Raw genomic sequence first — 24563 nt, 5'->3', positions numbered from 1 at the left:
TAAGATCACAGTACATCCATCACTAATTTTTATTTAGATAATGATAAAAATAATTATAAGAAATAAGAAATATTTTTATAATTCAATATTTTTTGAATTGAAGTAAGATAAACATTTGCTAATAAAAAATATTATTAGGAAAAGAATGTGTTCAAAAAGAAAATAAATAGTATATTTATTTGGAAAAAGGACATTTTTGGCACATTAAGTAACAATAGAGGAGCATTTTTCAACCAAAGTATTAGCAGTAAGGCCATTTTTGTTCATTTTACAAAGTTTAAGGACATTTTGATCCTTTTCCGTATTTTAAATAAAAACATTTTGTTCAAAGCAAAGCAGATATTGCGGTAAACAACAACTGACTTCAAATTACAAGTAAATTATGCTGCAGATAAACAAAAAGGTGTAGAGAATGTGTCTGTAATTTGACAATACTAGCAGGTATGCTCAAGTCAAAATGAGGATTTAAGGGCTTACTGCACATCTTGTGACAAAGCTAAAAAGTACTTACATAGACATGCCACTGGCATAATTAGACAAGGTTAAAGCGCAGCTCAGAGCCTATTCGAGAGAGTATATCAAACAAATAAGATAATTAGAATGTATTATGGATGAAACTTTCTACATATTGGAGGGAAATCAGAATATACACATGCCCCCGAGTATCTGCCAAAAAAGTGCAGAAAACACTTAGGACAAAAGCATATAGGAGCATTGAGACATCAAAAATAGAACTTTGAACAAAAAACACAACATGCCCCACTCAAAATTACTGCAAGCCAAATTACAGTCTCACCATATCGTGAAATCATTTGTTTTTAGCTGCAACTGTTCTCTGCACTGTTGAAACACCATCCACAAATTTTGTCCGGAAGAGAACATTGGCATTGTTAAACATACCCTCTTTCAAGGATACAACAATAAACTGCAGAATCCAAAACAACAGACATCAAAAAAGGCAGGTTAGCAAAAGCTACACAACAGTTAACATTTTCCATCTGACAACTGTTTATGCCAGAGTACTTTTCAATTGTTAGCCACTAGATAGTCACGTTATGAGCATTAGCAACTGTAATACAATTCACTTTTCTAGAAAAGTATGTCACTGACATTATTTGTTCCTCTCCAGACCAAAAGAATTGTTCAGGAGATCACATAGCATTGTCAAAATTCAATCATGATAAACTAGCGAACCTGAGAATGTGGAAAATGACTCTTGATCATTCTTCCAATGTTCTGCGTGTGACTTAAGTCAAGTGCCGCATCAACCTGACAAGACACAGGTTAAAGATGCAAATTACTAACAAAGTTTGTAGGAAGGTAAGTAAGAATCAGTCAAAAGGTTCAGTTAGAATTTCTTATGCACCATTTACCATCAGGCATCTGCAATGTTGGGTTGCATTGGAAATGCCCAAACACATAACAGAGCAACAATAGAGAATATAAACAAATTATTCAATATATTAAGGACTTAAGGTGCTTTTTTACATCTCACAAGAAGACAATTTTGAGATGACAAATTATTCAGTAAGGCTAATGATCAATAGATCAATATTAATTATGCATATTTAAAATTCACTACATAAATACACAGCAGTTCTTAAAATTTCAAGTGAATAAAACATACAGATGGACTTTGAAGGAAACTTCATTTACCTCAGCCTCTAACCTTAAATACTACCTGCATCCCACATTTATGCCACACCATTTGACAGGCACACAGGAGGAGATGCTAATTTAACTTTTTGTGTAATAACAGTAGTGGTGAGGAAAAAAATTTAGGTTATTCATGAAACATTTGACAGAAAATATCAAATTGAATATGTTTTTTCCTGTAGCAACAACTATGTCAAAATCCAAAACAAGTTAAGGTCGGTCATATGAATCCTCACGAACCATGTCCGAGAGGATGAATTTAAATAATTGTAATTTTTTGATGTTAGACAGAATAATATTATTAAAATAATTGGAATTTTTTGAAGTTAGATGGAATAATATTATTAAAAGACCAGTATAAAGTAATTTGGAGTTAGACAGAAGAATATTATTAAAAGACCAGTATAAAGTAATTTGGATGTTCCAGAGGAACTACGAATTGCTAGTTTGATAAGCATCAAATATTATCTCAAACTAAGACATGACTTATGAGTCAACCTTGTCTATCTTAGCTTCTTCTGCTCTATGGCTACTTCAATTAAAAGTATACAAAAGGAAAACGAACGAACATCACATTGGTTCTGTCAGTTGTTTTTTCAAATAGATATTTCTATCACAGCATCAAAAGATATTTTCCCACACATACAAATTCCTTCATTAATTGTATCGTAATAGCAACTGGCCACTGCCATAAAACTGCATGATGTGCACTGCCAAAATAGTAACTTGCAGCACACTTTAGGAGTCTGGAGCTAATCACTGACATTACTTAGCCTCTATGAGTAATCAATTGTTTAATGATCAAATACTCTTTCTCCATATAATAAATTTCAGAGCATATTACTTTAAGAAATTTTCAGTACCTCATCCAGGATATAAAGTGGGGCTGGCTTGAAAAGAAGCAAAGCAAGAATGAGAGAGAGTGCAAGTAGAGATCTCTGCCCACCACTAAGCTCAGATAATGATTGTTTCCAAACTGATCCAAATGCAACACGAACCTCCAAGCCATCTAAGAAGCTCCCTCCTTCAGGAGGATCTAACTTTGCCATTGTACCAGGTAACAAAGTAGAAAATATGGATCCAAAATCTCTGAAGTATGAATTATTGAAGTGAGATTTTGTAGAATCTGAAGAATAATGTTTATTCTTCTTCAATTCAATACAAATATATGTCAAATTAGCAGATCTTACGACAGGTTATAATCACAGAGTGCACGAATATGCTACCTGTTAACTTTTTCCCAAGTAACTTGAAGTGTTTCCTTCTTCTTCTCATCAAGCTCTTCAATCACCTTTTTAATTTTTGATTTGTCATTCTGCAACAACACAATATAAGTAAAAAACATAACAGCGGGAAAATATATAGTTACACTATTACACTGACCTCAATAATATTCTTCTTTGACATTAAGTCATTGTACTCATCTTCAGCTTTTTCAAACATCGACATAACCTTCTTATTCACCCTTTTCTCAAGCCTTCAACATAAAATGGGAAGGTATAAGGAGAGATAAGCATAGCAGTGTAATTAGACAAAGTCCACATACTAACTGATGTTATTTGGGAAGAAACAGAATATTCTGCAACATTGCATAAACATTTTGAAATAAGCTAGAAGGTTCTCACCCTGACTGATCAGCTTGAAGCTTTTCAAAAGTTTCCCTTGCATCACGAGGATCACGAGATCCAAAATCATAATCAGTACCACTTCTTCCAAACAGTTGCTTCTCAGATGCAATCCAGGCATGTTTTTCTATTAATTTCTCAACTTTCAAGGAGCAATCTTTTTGTTCCATCTCCATGCGCTTCACCTGTGACGAGGTTAGGATGAAAGAAGTTAGTTTCCCATAAAAGACATCAAGAAGAACAAGCACACAATGATAAATGGTCGGTAAACCTCATTTTCCATTTTCTTCTTCTCAAGATTGGTCTCACTAATTTTATTCTGAAGCCGCTGCTGCTCCTTGAGAATGCTTGAGATTTGAGAATCACATTCCTTGATCTTCATACGAGCTGAGTTAAGTTCTGAATGCGCAAGGCCATGATCATCTTTCAAAGAAGCAACCTGCAAGAGAAAGTCCAGAAAACTCACAAAGAAAGTTAACAAGGAAACAAATAAATATTAATGATCTCCATTTTAATTTAGCAATAAAAGTAACTCTTCTGTTATGTGTAGGTTGTCTGCAAAGATCACCTTTGCCTTTTGGGAATCCACTTCAGACGCAAGATCATCAATCTGTTTGTTCAGAGAAACTAACTGACTCTCAAGGGATGCATGTTCCTGTTTGACAGCTTCCATCTCCATTATAAGCCTCTCCCTTTCATTGTCATGCCCCTTGAAGAATTAACAATCATATCATTATGGATTAACAGATTCAGAAAATCTTCATTTGCAGCAGCCAAACTATGTATGACAGAAGTGTTAACAATGTGAAATTAAAGTAGTATCAATCCTAGGAGAGCCTCATCCACTCGGCTAAATTCCCAAATTGGTAAAATTATAAACATTGTCCTTTTCTTTTTCTATTTAGATAACAACCATGGCAATACTGTAGAAAACAATCATAATAGGCAAATCAAAAGGCCTTCAGAACTAATAACCTGAAATCAAAGATACGTCTAGTGGGAGACACATTCAGAAGATACCACTGGGCACTAGGCTACATGAATGATATATATTGTCTCACTGCACTATTTCAATTTAGTATGACATTTCAAAATTTTCAGATATACATTACCATTCATTATTTTCTTTTCACTTTTCTATTATTTTCTCACTAAAAAGATGGTGAATGGAGCAACACCAGTAACAAGGATTCATATTGCCAACCCCAACTAGATTGAGTTTGAGGCACGTTCTAGTAAGAAGCTGGAGAATGCTCAAGTGCTGCAAGAACTTTTAATTCTACAAGTGATACAGAGCTTAGAATAAAAATCATAAACCTATCAATCATCATGAAGTAGCAACAAAGTGACAAACCAAAGATTGTGATATTGAGAGGTTGGTTACATGAGTTTGAGGACAATAACTTTCCAATCATTAGCTTTCAAGTATTTTTCTTTATCAGATATATTTTCCACGTAGCCTGTTTGGCCATGAAAATTGTGAAATTTAAAAATAAAAAAAAAGTAGGTTTTGTTTTCAAAGTGAAAATGGTATTTGGAAATTGGAGTTGTGTTTAGCCATGAATACAAATTGGAGTTGTTTTAGAATTTTTATAAGTGATTTGCAGTGAAAACAACTTTTTGGTATTTTTCAAATTTTATGGCCAAATATGATTTCCAGAATTCAACTCCGGGAAAAAAAAGTAAAACTATTCATGGTCAAACAGCCAGTTAAAGACTACTAAGAGCATAAGAGAAACCAACAAGTGATGATATTGTTTTAATATGCAACTCATGACAGAAATCATTCTAGCAATTTGCTCCCTAGTGCATATCACTTTCACAAGTGCTGGAAACGTCAAAAACCTACCTTTAGGTCCTTCAGTGCAGACTGCATCTGACGTTTTGTAGTCTTAACCTTATTTTCTAGATCTTTCAGTCTGCTATCCCTATTACCAGCATGGTCATGAATTGACTTTTCCAGACATGACACTTTGGCCAGACAGCTTTCATAGACAAGTTTTTTCTCTTCAACACCTGATTTCGCTTCTCCAAGCTCCTGCTCTATCTTTTTTACAAGTTCACCAAGCTACAGGCAAAACAACAAATGTAAGAGATGTTACAAGCATTAATACGATTATCTTTGAAGGGGGAATAGAGAAGGCCATACAGGAAGTAACAAAATGCCAAGGAAAAGGAAATACCACTGTCCATCTAATAAAAATATTACTGAATAGAATAAGGTGGACAACCTTGTGATGCTCATTTTGTTCGGCCCTGCTCTGGGACAAAGATAGATCATATGATGCAAGTTCCAACTGAGCCTTAAGGTCTTTGAATTTTCTTTGAAGGGGAATGAGCTGATTAATCTGAACACAGAAACAACAAAAGTTAAGTCCACAAGTGAACCAAAAATAGACCCAACTTATCCTGCGTAAAAGTTTTAAAAAAAATGACTAAGGGGTCGTTTGGTGTGATGGATAAGAGTTAATCCCAGGATAATTTTTAAGTGGCCTTTAATCCTTTGTTTGGTTGTAAAGGCAGGGATAACTTATCCCAGGATTAACAATTAGTACCGGGATCAGGTATCCCTCCCTAAGGGTGGAATAATAATCCCAGGATAACTTATCCTGGGATAAAGAGGTAAAATAACAAAAATACCCACTTAAACTCTCTTTTATACATCACTTTTACATTCATGTATTAAACATAATTTTTAAATACATTTATAATAACATTCATAACTTTAATTAATCGTTGTTTTTATGATAATATATTTTTTCTATTAAAAAATTACATTTTATAAATACAATTTCTATTTATGAATATATTATAAGTTAAATTACATATTTTTAAATAGTTTATTACTAACTTAAAAATTATATTTTATATATCAATTAAAATATAGATAACTTTAAAATGTAGATAATTTTAATAATAAAATTTCTTTTACTTTAATAAACTTAAAATGAAAGTTTTATTTTTAAGTTAAATAAGATGGAAGTTTTATTTTTAAGCTAAATAAAAGAAAAAAATTATTTTTAAGTTAAATAAGATGGAAATTTTATTTAAAGTTAAATAAGATAAGCTTTATTTTAAAGTTAAATAAGATGAAAAATTAATTTTAAAAACATGTGGCACAATCATGGAAATGCATATATAAAAATATTTAAGTTAAATAAGATGGAAATTTTATTTTTAGGAATGAATAACTAAAGCTTGCAAAGAAAATGTAAATAAATAAATAAGGTGGAGAGTATTTTTGTAAACAAACAACTTATTCTTAGAAATTATGCAATGAATATAACCAACCAAACAAGCAATAAAAACTACTCTCAGCATAACTAATCACATCATAACTTATCCCACCTTAATTTATTCCAACATAACTAATTCCATCATAACTTGTATTCAAACCAAACGACCCCTAAGGGTCAGATGATGGAGCTCAAGCTTGTATTCAAACCAAACGACCCCTAAGGGTCGATTCTGCATTGCCAGACTGATCACTGAAAAGAATCACTAAACATGATCCAATACTTGGAACTTACTTTGTCACATACTGTCCAGCTAGTTCTTAATTAAGGGGATTGAAGCAATAGCTAATGAAAAAAGATGATCATTGACTAACAATGAAGCAAGATTAGCCCAAGAGAACTTTGAATATACCTTAGAACTATCTCTTGTTTGACAATGATTAAACCTTAGAATTAGCAATATGTATATCCATGCATCGAGATTCATTGAGCCTAGCATATCTGAGGGATTCATGTGAAAGGTAAATACATGTTACAAATGTAGACAAAAACTGTTAATTGTTTCACATTGATTGAGGAATAGGATAGTTTCCTTATATGGTCTTGTGCATCCTCATCTCTTGAGCCAGCTCACAGATTTGCATTAGGTCCAAGGTCCATTTCTTAACATGATGTCAAAGTGAAACTCATTCTCTCTGTCCTTTCTTGGTTTACCCAATGTTGAGGCGTCGAGAGTTTGTTAAGTGGTCCAATTGGTTGATGAATGAACTTTTATCATAACTTGATGAACTAGCTTTTGGAGTTGTGTTAGGCTCAAGGTTCATTTTATTAAGAGAAACTAATGACCTACATGCCACCCAACATCTTATCCTTGAAATTCACATAAATTGTGATTTATCCCTTTCCCCAGCCCAAAAGTATAAGACCAACCTTGGCATCGATTTCGGAGAGACGCTTTTGATGAAATGAAAGTTTTGATTCTGCCTCTGCCAAAGCATGAAGTTGTCTCAATAAATCACCACCGCCCCTGGAAAAAATTATTAGTGCTTTTAAAATTTCACATGTCATCATGAAATCTGTAGCACTACAGCCCTAAAACCACTAGAGATATTCCAAAAGTTATTTCCACAAAAAAAGAATAAAAAACCATATGAAGCAGATGATGATCACTTACCTTCGACTACCGCCAGTTAAAAGTCCACTAGGCTGAAAAATATCACCTTCAAGTGTCACGCTGGGTATTCCAACTTCCCGACTAAAAGCAACCTATAATTCATTTCATAAATAACAGATCAGATTGCAGGGAGCCAGGGAGTACCAACAAGAATGTGGAAAAAAACAAGTTCCTTGCAACTTGTGAGAAATATTGGAGAAGAATATTATTGAATTGTGTAACTACATTAATACATTAAGACCCTATTTATAGACACTACATTAGACTCTTTTTCCAAATAGGAGACTACATTATAATCCTTTTCCAAGTAGGATTCTATATATTATTCCTATTCCTATTCCTATTCTAAGTAGGATTATATATATATTCTTGTTCTTATTCTTATTCTAACACTCCCTCTCAAGCTGGTACATATAAGTCATATGTACCTAGCTTTTTACAGATGTAATTAATATGAGGACTAGTGAGGGGCTTGGTGAAGATATTTGTAAATTGATCACTCAACTTCACAAATTGACAGTCAATCTCAATGTGCTTAGTCTTCTCATGAAATATTGAATTTGATGAAGAATATGATAAAACACATAATGATCAGCTTCACTATGAGCCATGGCAAACTCCCGAATTACTGTTTCGACTGAAAAGTGTTCAAAATCTGGTATAACATATATGGATTATCTTGGAATCAATAGACGAGTCGATATTAAACAAGAAATTCATCGAAAAATTGGCCAGAACATACTCATACGTTGGAGTATTAGACTTGATGACTAAAAGTGGTCACAATCTGAGAAATAAAATTATATGGATAGGGTTGGAATGATGGCACGACCCTATTGAAAAATAGAAATTATATGGGTAGGGTCATATTGATGGCACGACCGTACTGAAAAAGAGAAATTACATGGGTAGGGTCAGAATGATGGTTCGACTCTACACAAATAAGTAGTCACTGAAAAAATGGCACGGTGCTACGCAAATTAGATATGTAAGTAGTCACCAGAAAGATGGTACAGTGCTACACTATTTGGATATGAAAAAGTAGTCACCGAAAAGATGGCACGGCGCTACACAAATAAGATATGAGGAAGTTGTCACCAAAAAACCGTGCTATGCAAATTAGATATAAAAAAGTAGTTACCGAAAAAATGCACAGTGCTACACAAATTAAATATGAGAAAGTAGTCACTAAAAAATACACGGTGACCCAATTTTTGTTAACATAATCATTCGCCAGACGGGCGGCATATATTGGTAAAAGCCGCTCGCCGGCAGTAGGAGCTCTTTGATTCTCTACCAAGATCATAGAGGCTCTGATATCATGTAAGAAATATTGGAGAAGAATATTATTGAATTGTGTATCTACATTATTACATTGAAACCCTATTTATAGACTCTACATTAGACTCTTTTTCCAACTACAACATTACATTATAATCCTTTTCCAAATAGGATTCTATATATTATTCCTATTCCTATTCTAAGTAGGATTGTATATATTGTTCTTGTTCCTATTCCTATTCTAATACAACTCATTGCATAAAGCATTAGTTTCCCAAAAAAAAAACGCATTGCATAAAGCTAGCAAAGTCATTTATAGAGAAAAAGACCCAAAATAGTCTATATTTAGGCTAAGACTCAAGTTGATCTTTATTCTTTAACATGAAGTACTAATACTCCGCCTTGTTTGTTGAATTGGTGCTCTTTAGCTTCTCACTAACCAACCATTAATTTTTCATTGTTGCGCGGCTCAGATAATGATTTATTTAATCAAGTAAAATATTTCATAAATAATACCAAGGCCAAACTTGGTCATGTACAAAAGGTATACCAAACAAGAAAAAAGTCCATATCCCCCACCCCCACCCAAAAAAAAATACTCCAGCAATTTGATGTCACATGAGCAGGATGTGACTAGCTAAATTGCTCGGACTCAAGTGCAGGGGTCCGATACGGGTGCGGATATGGAGGTCAGTTCCTCTATGATCTAAATTTTAAGATTCGAGGACACGGATCGATGTATGGATACGGGTGCGGAGATTCTGCTAAAATAATTCAAATATCTAGAAATAGAGTTATAAAACCTAAATTATGAGATATTATGTCGAAAACTTGAGGAGAAAATAATGATCAAGAGGAGAATCTTGGAAGGAGATAAAAGGAAAGAGAGTGGCAACAGAAATTTATACATACAAGGCATTCCATTTTCTTCAATTTCACCTTAGGTGTTGTTTTGATTACAGAAATCATTAAATATGTCCAAAAATTCTCCCTCGAATTTGGTCAATATATCTAAAACCGATTGACCAGATCGGGTACGGATCTCACACCCACGTCGTGTCGACACGGGTGCGGCACCAAAAGTGAACTTAGGTGACTAGAATATAATTAAGGACTTCAAGAAAAAAAATGAAGCTATCATATATACAACTCCAAGAAATTTAACTTAAAGCTCACTTATTTGTTCTTTTCTATTTCTGCGTTGATCACACTGGGTATGTTGTTATTTCTGCGGTGAAAATCATGAATAAAATAGAATGATGGGGAAAGAAGAAGAAATAATAAATCTCCTCTTCTTTGTTGTTATAGTCACATAATTAGTATAATAATTATACTTTTTTAAGCTTTAGATTAGGTGATGATTGTTCTTTTCTTCTCTGTAGTGTGAAGAACAAATCCATGATTCCACCATATTGCCACCTTTGTTTTTCACGTTTTCCGGCACTTTATCACCATGGGTCAATATATAATTGACCGAACTTACACTTGATGCTGCTTGTTCTGGAGAAATGAAATTTGGAAGGACTCACAAAGCATTTGAAATTCCCAAATCATGATTACGCATACCATGTTGTTCTAAAAACACTACCAATCTTTAGTTGTGAGCTGTTGATGGCATGTCAAATGGTTCTTGGTCTTTAAAACTAAGAATGTGTGAATTCCCAAGTGGGTATTTTGGAGTAGATTGAAGAAGTGATGCAAAAAAAAAAATTGTTTTACTGTGAGCTGCATAAGAGCTAGAATTACTATAAAGAGAAAGATACCAAAAAAAGATGCCGTGGAGATCAGCATATTAGTTGCTCTTCTATCAAAACATAACTGTTAGCTAGGGAAGAGACTAAAATGCACCTATTTCGCAAACAAGGACTACTAGTACTACATGTGAAAGAATAGAAATATTTCTGAGTCCAAAGCCAAATATGAGGGACAAACTTGGGCTTTTTCTCTCATGAATACAATTGTGTAGTGCCCAAAATTTTAATATGCTAGTGCATCCTTATTTTTTCTTTTTGTTTTCAGGTTATCAGTTACGTTAGCAGGCACAGTTTGACCAAATATATAACTCAACAAATACAATCTGAATAGATAAATACGTTAGGGAGTTGCAAGATATGTTAATAGTAAGGGCAGCCCGGTGCACTAAAGCTCCCGCTATGCACATGGTCCGGGAAAGGGCCCGACCACAAGGGTCTATTGTACGCAGCCTTACCTTGCATTCCTGCCAGAGGCTGTTTCCAAGGCTTGAACCCGTGACCTTCTGGTCACATGGCAGCAACTTTACCAGTTACTGCAAGATATGTTAATAGTGTGTGGATTAATTTTTATGTTTAGACAAAAACTCAGAGACACTGAGATCTCAGCCTTTGTTCATCTAAATTTATGATGATACTATGTGATACAGGCTACTTCTCTGTAATGTTCCACAACACTAACAGCAGAACCAGAAAACAGGATTCTAATGTAAAAACCAAAGAGTTTCAATATGGCAAAACCTGTTAAGAATCAATATTTAGTGTTTTCAACAAAGATTTGACAAAAACCTTGTCCCTACTAACAAAGACAAACCCACAAGCCTAATCAACCAACAAGAAAATAAGAAAATAAAATTAAAAACCACAGAACCAGTAACTGAAAAATAAAAGCATTCCCCGGGAATTAACATTGTGTAAAATAATAAGGTACAAGAAATACTCCTTGTACAGGAGTTTTAAAATATATTCAATATGGCAAGGAATAATTACCTACCACTTACAAGGTAAGTAATATTTTACTACTAAAAACACAAATTGAAACAGAGGGAGTATTAAATCCCTAATATCAGGTGTAATAAAGTAATTTCAAGTGTCTGATTCAGAGTAGTGACTAACTTTCTTATATTAAACTTCTACTGCCTTATTCTCATCCTTGACACATTCTTCTTGCCAGCTATGTTATGATTTCTTAGTTAAGAAAGAGTCAATGGGCATTGAAGTGTGCATTGGCCATTGAGTCTGCACTAAAACACTAACTTTATGAGAATATGTGTCCAACGTCTGTAGCACCAAGCTTCAGGACTAACATGCACCTCAAGCAGCCCTTCAAAAGACTAATGACAAGCAGTAATTCTCCACTACTAACAAGGCAAGTAAATTCAACACACTAAATATTGAGTTCCTGTGGTATTCTGAAGAATATTATGAAATTTTCTCTATATTTTCCTGCTTAATTCAATAAATCAAAACATGTATAATATCATTAATTCTTTTAACTTCCAACAGACACGAAGCTTCAGTAGTCTTTCTTTAGTTGAAGAACATCATCAAAACATGTGTTTCAATCTGGTAACTTAACCAGAATGAAACACAAGGACAATGAGAAATGTTATAATATAAAATTATCAATACTGCAAATATTACATTTGATAGCTTACCTCTCGTGCTGCATCAATAGTTTTGCAAACAAAAGTTGAACCAAATACGTACTCCATTGCACTCTGTAATTGACACAGCACTGAAAATTAGGCACAAAACAGATGAATCCAAAACTTTCCAAGTCAGAAACCAGAGAAGCCAAATCGATAATGAGATTTCACAAACTTGGTATCATACTCAGAATTTTGTGTTATAAATTTACAAACATCAGAAACAAAGAGTTACTGGCAGAGTAGGGCCATACTTTGAGCTCTTCATCATATCCAACTAGAGAAATTGCCACTTCAGCATTGCCCTTTCCAACCTGTAAAATATACACTTGTGTTCTAATAAAAGCACCAACTGATGGCCATTACATATCATGAAAATTGCAGTGACTTACCAGTCTAGCAGCAGCATTTTGATGTTTTGGTGGAACAGGATGGGTTTGAATTTTGTTTAAGGGGATAATAGTCACTCTCTTCCTAAGACCCCCTTTTTGTAGAAGTTGCTTTCCTGTATCTTCTGTGTCTACCACAATATTAAACAACTTCCCTCCAGCAGCTACCTGCAGAAGATTTAATAAAATAATGCCACAACTAATATACTTATCAGTTATAGTGAAGCCTTACAGGATTAGACTATCAGAGAACTAAAGAAAAATATCTTAATACATGTAATCCACAAACCTCTAGCGCAGTCATTGCAGAACTATCCTTCACTTTAATGAGTTTCGCAACAACGCCTTTCACCTTTGATCTATTAAAATTCTTCACTGGGTCGCTATATGTGAAGTCGATATTGGACAGACGAGAGGAAAGAACACGTATTTCATCTTTTAACTTTTGTATAGCCTCTACTTCAATGGCACGATCCTGATTTAAGAGGCAACATCAATCAACAAGAAGAAAAACATAGACAAATTTAAAAAATGATTTTTGTATGAGTGGTTTAGTTTTATGGGGGGGGGGGGTATCATCGAGAGAGACGTACACTTTGTAATAATTCCATCTGCTCCTCTTTGTATGAAAGAGATTCCAAAGCTTTCTGAAGCTTTTCCACCTGTTTCTTCCCATTGTTAAGCTCATTTTCCACTGCAGCAGCTTCTTCACGCTTTGATAATAGCTGAGTTTTCTTCCCTTTTAGCTCTTTCTCACAATGGTTTATTTTTGTTTGCAACTGTTTCAGTTCTGTTTCAGCATTTCCAACTTCTACTTTGGCATCGGCTAGTTGTTCTTCAAGGCATTTCTCCTCATTCCCACTACTCTTACCAGCCAACACACCCTACAAGAGAATTGGGATCAGCAGATAGAGATATGATAGGACTTGATAGGCATTGTGCAGTGATTCCCACAAAAAATCTTGTATGCTCACCTGGTACTCCTTTTCATGTGCTTCAAGACTCATAGAAAGCTCCTCAGCTCTTTTCTTGAGGTCTGATGCTCCTTCTTCAGCCTTTGATACAGCAGCAACCTTTTCTTCTGCTGATTGCTTCAATTCTTTGAGATTTTTTTTAATCTGCAACATCAGTGCATCATTGTTTATCCAAGGGGCATAATAACAATGGAGCTTAAGAACAGAAAAGTAACAGAAACATACACTGAAATCTCCAGGATGGGAAAAAGAAAATTATAAATAGGCAAGGCTGGAAAATATGAAATTCTGACCTCTACACAATTTTGTTTCTCAGTCTTTAGAATGTCCTCTTTATTTTTTAAGACAGATGTTTCCTTCACCAGATCACATGAAAGAGCATCAACCTTTTCAGTCAAAAGCTTTATCTCCCCACCCATGTTTGCGTCTTTCTCAGCTTGCAATTCTGATGCTCTCTTTTCCATTTCCTGTATCTCTTCGTGCATCTTTCCCACATTACTATCAATTTCAGTGATCTTAGACTTCATACCTTCTAAACCCTGTACGGCATCAGCCATAAATTTTTCAGCTTGAACATACTCATAGGCAATGCAAAACCGTTTAAGTCTGTCCAATTCTGCATTTCCATTCGCCCATTGCATATACTGCATCCTCTCTTTCCTCAACTTCTCCAAAGCAGGAAGAATTTCCTGATCTAAGAGCTTGTCAATCTCATCAACTTTGCTTTGTTTCTTTTCAAGAGTTTTCAGGGCAGCTTCTTTCTTTGTCTCGTACATTCTTGTACCAGCAGCTTCTTCAAGCATCGACAAGATTTCGGGAGGTTTCATGTTCAAGACTTTTGTAATGCGCCCTTGCATAATAAGAAAGTGCGGATTGTTTACATTTAGCTGCACAGAGTGAAAAAGATTCTGAACCCGATTTGGCTGTGCAAGGTGCCCATTGATCAAATATTTGTTCCTTCCACCGACCACAATCTGCACATATATGATCATTAAATGATTTACACAAAAGCCTAACAAATAAGAGCAGATATTAATAAAGGATAAGTAGAAGAAGAATTAAAAGTCTTTTGACTGCATTGTTTATGACAAAACAGTTATTGGTTTCAAATGGATTAGGAATTAAAAGAAAAGGGGGAAAGCAAGATCCTTGGCTTTTCCTTAACTTCCAATCTAACCAATCAGTTCCAAGTTGGATCTTGCTATCTTCTATTTAACACAGAACTACTATCTACTGAAAGATATAATATACTCTCTCCGTCCACTTTTACTTGTCCAATATACTAAAAATAGATGTTCATTTGTACTTTTCTAGTTTAGAAAACCAAGAGATAATTTATCACTTAGTTCCTAATTTACCTTTACTATTAACTATAGTCATTTCCCAGTGCATTTCCCAAAGCATTGAATTTATTATATTCAAAAGATGATATACTAAAATTGTCATTCTATTTATTGCTCCTTAAGGGTATGTCAAGTCAGTACTGGACAAGTAAAAATGGTCTGAGGGAATAATATAGAAAAACTCATTGTAGGATTTTTCACCTATAAGCATTGTTATAGCCTGATTAGAAAGAGAAAAAAAGGGGGCATAAAGGCTGCTTCATATAAGAATGTGTATAATAGAAGCCCTAATATCCTGTAAACAACCCCAAATCAGTCATGTAATCGAGTTGGATACATTTAAATTATTTAAAAACTCACTAAACAAGAGCAAATAATAAAAGGCAGTAGCAAAATTCTTTTGGCAATCAAGATACAAGCTCAATCCTTGGTTTGCACCAATTGAAAAACTGTTTATTTCTGATTGATATGTCCAGGGAACTTTTTTCAACAGTTGTATGAATATGCAGCCACATATACTAACCCAGTGATATTCTAACGGGAAAATTTGTAACCACGTCCAAATTCGTACAATCTAAAATGACTGCAAATTCAAACATCAAATTCAACTTAAAAAATGAAGATTTTCACATTTAGGAACCCCTTTAAGCTAATTATACATAATTTTTTCCAACCAGAGTAAAGGAAAATGGAACGCACCTGACGGGTAACAGTGATCTCGGCACAGTCTTCATATCCCAAAGGACTTCGACTACGGTCTGAATTATCAAACACAACGGACACCGTAGCTTTAGTGATTCCAGCTTGGCCTTGCTTGTACACCAACTCCTGCAGATTAGAAGCCCTAACCTGCTGCAAATTCGTAATCCCTAAAACAAAGCAAATAGAGTCCAATATATTGGATTTCCCGGAGCCATTCAATCCGGTTATGGCATTGAAAAATGGATCGAAACCCGAGACGACTGTTCTTGTTGCATATGACTTGAACCCCTCCAAGCAAATTTCTTTGATATGCATGGTGACTGAGAGCTAGGAGTTCCCAGAGAGAAAATCAAAACCCTAGAAATGAAAGTAAAAATGAGAGGGCTTTGGAGATCAAAACCCTACTGTTTTGTGAAGGATGATTAGAGGAAGACAGAAGCTTTTTGTTTGAACTTTGAAAATGTGGAATGATAAATTAGTCCCAATTGGGGGAGCTTTAAGGCGGGAAAACGGAATTTTTCAACACCTTTCCTATTTTTGAGTTTAAGGGCTCTTATTTCTTGTTAGAGTATTTAATTCCATCGGGTCGACTGATTTTGGGCCTGGGGTTGGCTTTTCCAGGCTCATGATTTTAGGGCATCAAAGCCTGTCATTTATTTTAGAAAAAAATACTAAATTACACATCTTATATTTCTATATTTTTAATTATTTTTTATCATTTATAAAAAAATTAAAAATTTCTCTTCTGATACATAGAAATGATGTTGATACATCATAATTTGATACATAAATCTTTTTCATGATACATCGCTAGTTGATACATACCAAACACAAAATATATCAGTAAAACATAAGTTTTACTATTATTTTTGTTGTGTTCATGATATATTAGGTGTTATAAGCTGATTCATAAGTTTTATTGATATTACAATGTTTGGTTTGTATCAACTGACGATGTATCATGAAAAGGACTTATTTATCAAATCGTGATGTATCAGCGTCATTCGTATGTATCAAAAATTTAGAAAAAAGAAGAAATTCGGGTAATTACTAAAAAAGTCGGGATAAATTGTTATTAAACTTTTTCACTATGTGATTTAAGTAAAATACATTTTATTTTACTCTCCATATTGGGAAATCTCTATTCTTTAAAACAATCAACTTCAACTCAATTCTCTATTTTATTTTTCAAAAAGAAATCTCCTTTTCTTTTCATAATATTAAATTATTATTTCTATTTTATTTTTATTTTCTTATTTCATAATATAAATCATTTCTTCTTCTTTTTTCCAAATAATCACCCTATATAATTTTCATATAATATAAAAATTTATTCTTTTCAAATTCTATATTTGATATAGAATTATATTTTATTTTAAATTTTTAAATAACATAAATTCAAGTAAATATTATATATATATATATATATATATATATATATATATATATATATATATGTGTGTGTGTATTTAATGGACAATTCAAATAAAAGTGAAATCATTAATGAAATAAAATTACATAAATATTCAACTTTCTAGATTATTATATTTTGCTCGCATAAATGCTCTATTAAATCATTACAGAGTTCAAATTGAGCATTTTTGTCCTTAATTTTTTTATGTCTAGCTGAAAATTATTCAAATCGGAGATTTTCATCTACCACCATTTATGTCATTGCAGTTGAAGCCTCTACGACATCTTGAATTGGTGCATTGAGATCATGTTCATCCTCGATTATTGTAACATCCCCCAAAAACGTTGTATACGATGTTTCAATTCTCGCCTAAAAATGATACAGCCTCTTATTTTGGGTATAACTTTTCATAGGATTGTCCAAATTTGGTGATTCAAATTCCTAAGTAACCACAAGATCATTATTTACAACTTTCATAAAGACCATATTTTAAGGTTAAATAAATTAATTGTTGTAAGACAGGATGATATGACGGAATGGAGTATTTATAGAAGAAAAATCATATCTCGCTGTAGGATTATCCAAATTGGTTTATTCTTGAACGATATGAAACTAGACTTCCATATCTAAAATTATTATGAAGACACCAAATCCTAATAAGGAATTTATCATATTCAAATGCAGCTCCAAAAAAGAGTATTTTATTAAAAAAAAAAACTCATCTCACCTACCATGGAAAGATCTAGATACATTTGACATCACCCATGACATCAATTGTCCTCCATTTAACATCACCCATGATATCACAATTTTCTATTAAATTTTCAGATTTTTTCTTTATAATTATTTTATTTATTGTTAGGTCCCTCTTCTACACCTATAAATACCCACTTTATTTCCTCATTTTATTCATCAAGCTTTCTCAAGCAATTCTTCTCTCTATACACTTCTTTACTCATTCTCAAATATAGTTTTACTTCTTAGTAGTGAAGAAATACTATTCCGGTGATTCATGTACTCTGGGTAGTACACAAAACGTTCCGACGGGGAGAAAAACTAGGACTCAAGAGTGTTCATTAAGTCCTTCGGTTCCGATTAAAGCTTCGGATTCCAGATATGTAAGGCTTCAATGAGAGTATTCCTTCCACTCTCATGCCTAAAGTATTTTAATTATATGATAAATTATATTTATTTTTGTTAAGCTTTACTCTAAGTTATGTGGGTGTTTATCCATGGGTTCTTCTACCCATATAGTCCAAAAACTCTTTCAATTAAATCTCTTGATTTCAAGTAATATTTTTTTATGAGAAATTCTTATTTATTCTTAATAGCATGAATCATGGTTAAACTAATGATAATTGATCTATTTTGATGCAACATGATTTCATATGTATGAATTGATGGATTGCAATTAATTTATCTATTTATCTCTTTAAAGGTTCTTGAAATTCATGGTGGGTTGGTTAAAGCATGATTTTTAATTAATGGATTTCAATGTATTTATGCATATTTATTTACATACATGTTTGCAAGTTAAAGTGATTTGAACCCACTTAATTTTACTATATTTTCAATGAAGTTTGACTTAAAAGATTTAACTCCAAATGAATATTTATGAAAGCAATGTCTATAATCAAAAGGGAGTCTTATGGGAAAAAAAAGGATGATGAAATGATATGAATAATGTATTCTTTATGCAATAAGGACAATTCTTGCATATTTGAATTACCAAATGTTTTAATGAGCTATTCCACCAAATATGATGTTTTGAATTCTCAAGCTATATGCTATGACTATTTTGAAGTATTAAACTATTCTGTGGGATTGACTTAGCACCGAATGGGTCATCGAGGTGGGATTCGGTAAGGGAATCCTAGTAGCAACCCCTTGTCTCATTAACTATGTGTCAACATAGGAACCCTTGTAGGCTTGGGCTAATGGATCCATGAAAGCCCTTAAAGTTAAAGTTAAAAAAATGAATGAAGTTGACGGAGTTCTACCTGGCAAGTAGTCTCTCCGGCCAACGTAGGAGATTATGTTGGATTCCATGTAATAGCTCGCATGGTCTTAAATGTCTGTTATGGTTATTTTCCCACAAAATAAATATTTTAAAGGATATCTATATGATTTATTATGCATGCATTACATTATGTTCCATATTACACAAATGTTTTAATATTTCCTCAATGTTCATGCATCCTTACATACTTAGTACATTCAAAGTAGTAACGCATACTCTTTTGCCTACATGATATCACCATGTAGGGATCAGTGCTCCTCCTCGTTCTCCTCCACGTGGCTAGTTGAGATTTCGTTGAAAACTACTTTTGGTGAGTTCCCATATTCCGGGAACAATACTTTTTTATCTTTCTAGCTTGTGATATGTTAAGATATTTTACTATGCCATTTCTTCTATTATGATTGAGGGTGAGCTAGAGACTTGTCTTAGCCCCGTTAAATCTAATAGTTAGAGGTATTGTTGGACATATGTAAGTTGAAGATTTATTATGATTTCCGCTTGTTTATTTATCACCATTACCTATGAAAGGCTAAAAGAATGCTAAGAGGCTTGTTTGAGGTACTTTCGGGTTCCTCATTCGCCATGTCACGTCTAGGCCCTAGGCTTGAGTCGTGACAATTATCATGTTGTGCAGTATAATAATGTAGTCATTATATCATTTAGCACTTCCTTTCTCCAAAAATGTGACGGTCCTGTGATAATTACAAAATGTGATTGCAAAACTCCGAATACACGTTCAACATCTTTTCGGCACGATTCTTGTTTCATCTCAAAATATTTCTTCTTTTGAGTATTATGTTATGTATTTTACTTTTAAATTAAATTTTTCATCTTATCATTTAAATTTTGTGTATTCTTCATAGTGAAAATAATAATAATTTTAAATTATATCACTTAAAGTGACGAAAATAAAAAAATTGAAATATTTTTAATTTGGGGTGAAAGGAGTGTATACTAAATAATATATTTTTAAAATGTTATATTACATTAAAAATGACTTACGAATATTAGAGATGTAGTTAATGGTCTTATATGATATATAATATATTAATACAAATGATGTATAATAGAAATAATAATATAATAATTTAAAAGTGAAATAGAGAGTGTGAATAGTAGTTCTCCAATTTTGGAGAACTACTATTCAATTCTCTATAATTGGAGACTAGAGGGTGAAATAGAGATTGGTTGGAGAAGACATTCTCTATTTTACTCTCCAAATATAGAGAATGGAGAGTAAAATAGAGAGGGGTTGGAGATGGTCTTTGGGAAATGAACACTTATACCCCAAAAGGGAAAAACATTTACTCTTAAATGTCACACTATTTTCATTCCCCTTTTTATTTTAAAATGGCATAGATTTATTTTAAAATTCGCGCGTTGACGTCATGCTGACATCAACGACCACCCTATACGATACCGATAGGGTATCAATATACTGACGAAATATCACAGAAGATTAAGTTCGGTCCTATATGATGTCAATATGGTATCAATATATTGACGGAGTATTATAGGGAATATAGTTTCTATTAATTTAGAGTCTAATAAATAAGATTGTGACTTTAATAATTTTATCTTAATTATTTCATTTTTATTTCTTAAAAGAAAAAGAGTCTAATCCTATATGATATCGATAGGGTATCAATATACCGGCGGAGTATCACAGAAAATTAAGCTCAGTCTTATATGACATCATTATGGTATCAATATACCAATAGATTATTAGAGAGGATTAATTTATAGCAGTGATACTAGCGTCATGCACAAAACAAGAAAGGAGAAAGTGGGTAAAAGGGTAAATAGTTTGGTTCATGAATCCATTAAGGGTAAATAGTTTGAGTTGGGTCTAATTTGATTAAATAGTTTCACAATTAGGTCTGTTTTGTGTAATTTTCTCTTCACAATTTAGGGGTGAATAAGATTGACTAAAAAATCGCATCAAATCGTAAATTGAATTAAATTGAGAAATAAAATCTCATTAGTGATTGATTTGATTTGGTTTGGTATTGGAAAAAGAATCTCACTATACTTGGGTTGGTTTGATTTTAACTTTAAAAAGTCAAATCGATACCAAATCAATCCGATATTATATATATAATTTTTAAATTTATTTTATACATGAAAGTATTTACTTTGATATAATTTATAAATATTTCTTATACTTTTTTTTTTAATTTTTATCTTTTAACATATTATTTCAACTTTGACTTAGCTAGCATTTGGCCACAAATTCCTAAATATTCTTGGCAAGTCATTTTTTGGTGAAGTTTCATCATGCATTTTGACCATAAATTTTGGGAGAATATTTGACTATTTCAAAAAATATTATTTAAGCCCATAAATTCTAAAAATTATTAAAAATACTCATAAGTTTGTATTATTATTTTATAATGAACATGTTCCGTTAAAAAATAAATGTCACGCCCCGAGAGGGTACCCTAGGCGTGGCCGGCACTCAGAAACCATTTCTGGCTTCCGAGAGAACCACTTGGTCGGTTTCTTATTTATTCATCAGCGGAAGACTTAAGAATACTAATGTGGGCTTGTCATAATCAAAGAAAAAATAGATAATTCTTATAATAAGTAGTTTCTAAGGAGAACTACTCCGATTACATCATCAGACTTTGTCTATGAAGCCTCTAATACTCTTAGAAGGTGCCAATGACATGTCCATGGCTACCTCAAAAGAAACATCACACTCAACAATAATAAAAGGATAAGGAGTTCCTTCGAATACAAGAAGGACTCACCAAATAGACGAAAAGAAATGATCTTCAACGATGCGCCTGTTGAGGATTCTCTAATACCTGTATCTGCATCATAAAACGATGCAGGTCGAATGACGTCAGTACGTGGAATGTACGAGTATGTAAAATGGCAGGAAGGTAAGGACAGATATCAAGAAACTCCTCTAAAAAAAACTCAACTCAGAACTCAACATCATCTCAACATCAATATGTAATGCAAGTTTAAAATATAATAATAAAAATAATAGTAATAAGCAATGCTTACTCAGTTGGGAGTTTCTCTAACCGACAACCATCACTTATGAGCTAGCGATGATACAACGAAGCGATGTCGTTGCCACATTCATCCAATACCTTGCCAGGGTAAAGGACATCACCATCTTGGATCCACTCATCAAAGTCCTCTTTTTGGGACTTAAGAGGCATAGCCTCCATCCTACGCTGGCTACGTAGTTCTGGGGTTTGAGTCAATTAAACTCTTACCCAACTCGGTGCTCAATACTACTCCCAAAATATGTGCTCATATTAAACTCATCATCTAGTCTCATTGGACTTTAATTTAAATCATCAAACTCATCTCATTTCATGTTCATCAATCATTATATTTCCAAAAATATCATTTACATCTCATCAAAACATCTTGCTCAAAATATCATTTGCTCAAATTCATTCAAATTCAACTCTTTTGCTCTTTCAAAACTCAATAAAATACATATATAGTATTAATTCATATAACTTTCTTTTTATCAATGAAAATAATAAAAAGCCAACATCTTTACTCAAAACATGTGTAAAAATATTCATAAACATCAAATCAATTAAGATTCATGGGAAAGTAGCCATGAACAATAATTCCAATAATATGAGAGATAATAATAATAATAATATTAATGCATAAATATATCAAACTCAATAGAAGAAGAATTATTTCATTTAGAATTCAAGATTTGGATAAAACTCAACTATAACTCAATTATAATAAATTTAAATATTGGGCGCATGGACGAACTCAATCCAATGCTATGAAAGCCTTACATACCTTAAATCCGAAGGTTTACTCCGAATTGGAACACTCTTGGACCCCTAGCCTTTTCTTCTCGCCAGAGCGTTTTGTGTACTATCCGGAATATAAGAATCACCGGAGTAGTATTTTTATACTACTAAAACTAAAACTATATTTGAAAAGAAGTATATAGAGAGAAGAAATGCTTAAGAAAGCTTGATGAGTAAAATGAGGAAATAAGGTGGGTATTTATAGGTGGGAAAGAGGGACCTAACAATAAATAAAATAATTATAAAGAAAAATCTGAAAATTTAATGGAATATATTGATGTCATGGATGATGTTAAATGGAGGACAATTTATGTCATGCATGATGTCAAATGTATCTAGATCTTTCCATGGTAGGTAAGATGAGTTCTTTTTAACAGAATACTCTTTTTCGGAGCTGCGTTTGAATAAGATAAATTCCTTATTATGATTTGGTGTCTTCATAAGAATTGTAGATATTGAAGTCTAGTTTCATATCGTTCAAGAATCAACCAATTTGGAGCAACCTACAGTGAGATATGAATTTTCTTCTATAAACACTCAATTCCATTACAGTACTATATCTTGCAAAGATTAATTTATTTGACCTACTTATACTCCGAATCTTAAGATATGTTCTTCATGAAAGTTGTAGGTAAGGATGTTGTGGTTACCCAGAAATTTGAATCACCTAATTTGGACCAACCTATGAAAAGTTATGCTCAAAATACAGAGGCTGTATTATTTTCGTCGAGAATTGAAATACCGACATACAACATTTTAGGGGTTGTTACAATAAACTCATAACATAATTGATAATAATCAACAACAACAGAACAACAACATGGCAAGAGCAATACATTAATTGCATTAAAAATAAATTATTATTTTTTTCAATTTTGTCACTCAAATTATTATTTTTCGAAAGAGATTGTAACAAACTATTCTTTTATAAAATCTTCCCACATTATATGAACAATGTTTTTCCGACAAGCTTTCATTTGTAGATCAAATAACCGACAAGAAAAAGCAATATTGTTACTCTGAGTCAATTGTTCGTCATTTTCATCTACAATCATATCACCACTTTCATATCTAGTGAATATTCCACCGCTGCTTTGATTTTTATATAAAAAATTATGTAATACGGCACAAGCAACTACAATTTTCACCTGCATGTCTAAGTCATAGTTGTTCATGCCTTGTCGTAGTATTCTGAATATACCTTCCACGCACCAAATGTTCTTTCAATTACATTACGCAGAGAGGCATGTCAAAAGTTAAATATCTCTTTGCCATTCTTAGACTCTCTTTCGCTTCCCACGTCGTCTTGTAAATGATATCGCAATCCTTTGTATGAAGCTAGAAATTCTTGTGTGTTCCAAAGACCAGCGTCAACAATGTTATATTTTTTTACAAAAAAAATTAAAATGCAATTCAGATCACACTTATGCTTCTTCCTGATTTCCCCCTTTCTAAAAGACTTTCAAAAATGAAATTACTAATTTATATACCATGTGGTGGAAAAGGAAAGTTAGCCGATGAATTAAGAATTACATTCTCAAGCACT

At 33.0% G+C, this 24563-nt stretch overlaps 1 protein-coding gene across 1 annotated transcript; it reads right to left on the bottom strand.

The window, feature by feature from the left end:
• Window positions 1-404: 404 nt before the first annotated feature.
• Window positions 405-16330, bottom strand: LOC129894929 (structural maintenance of chromosomes protein 2-1). Its single transcript, XM_055970518.1, has 21 exons — window positions 15778-16330; window positions 14029-14709; window positions 13736-13879; window positions 13355-13645; window positions 13051-13236; window positions 12765-12929; window positions 12627-12686; window positions 12382-12444; window positions 7692-7783; window positions 7448-7544; window positions 5513-5629; window positions 5131-5349; window positions 3850-3990; window positions 3553-3720; window positions 3282-3466; window positions 3040-3133; window positions 2883-2971; window positions 2520-2745; window positions 1195-1269; window positions 797-925; window positions 405-666 (listed from the first exon to the last, which is right to left on the bottom strand). Exons 1-20 carry the CDS (start codon window positions 16093-16095, stop codon window positions 809-811), a joined length of 3528 nt encoding a protein of 1175 aa, XP_055826493.1. The 5' UTR covers window positions 16096-16330; the 3' UTR covers window positions 405-666; window positions 797-808.
• Window positions 16331-24563: the final 8233 nt, after the last annotated feature.

Source organism: Solanum dulcamara, chromosome 7 (genome assembly GCF_947179165.1).
Source record: "Solanum dulcamara chromosome 7, daSolDulc1.2, whole genome shotgun sequence".
Lineage (NCBI taxonomy): Eukaryota > Viridiplantae > Streptophyta > Magnoliopsida > Solanales > Solanaceae > Solanum > Solanum dulcamara.
The sequence above is the reverse complement of the archived record's forward strand: the minus strand, read 5'-3'. Positions and strand labels throughout refer to the sequence as shown.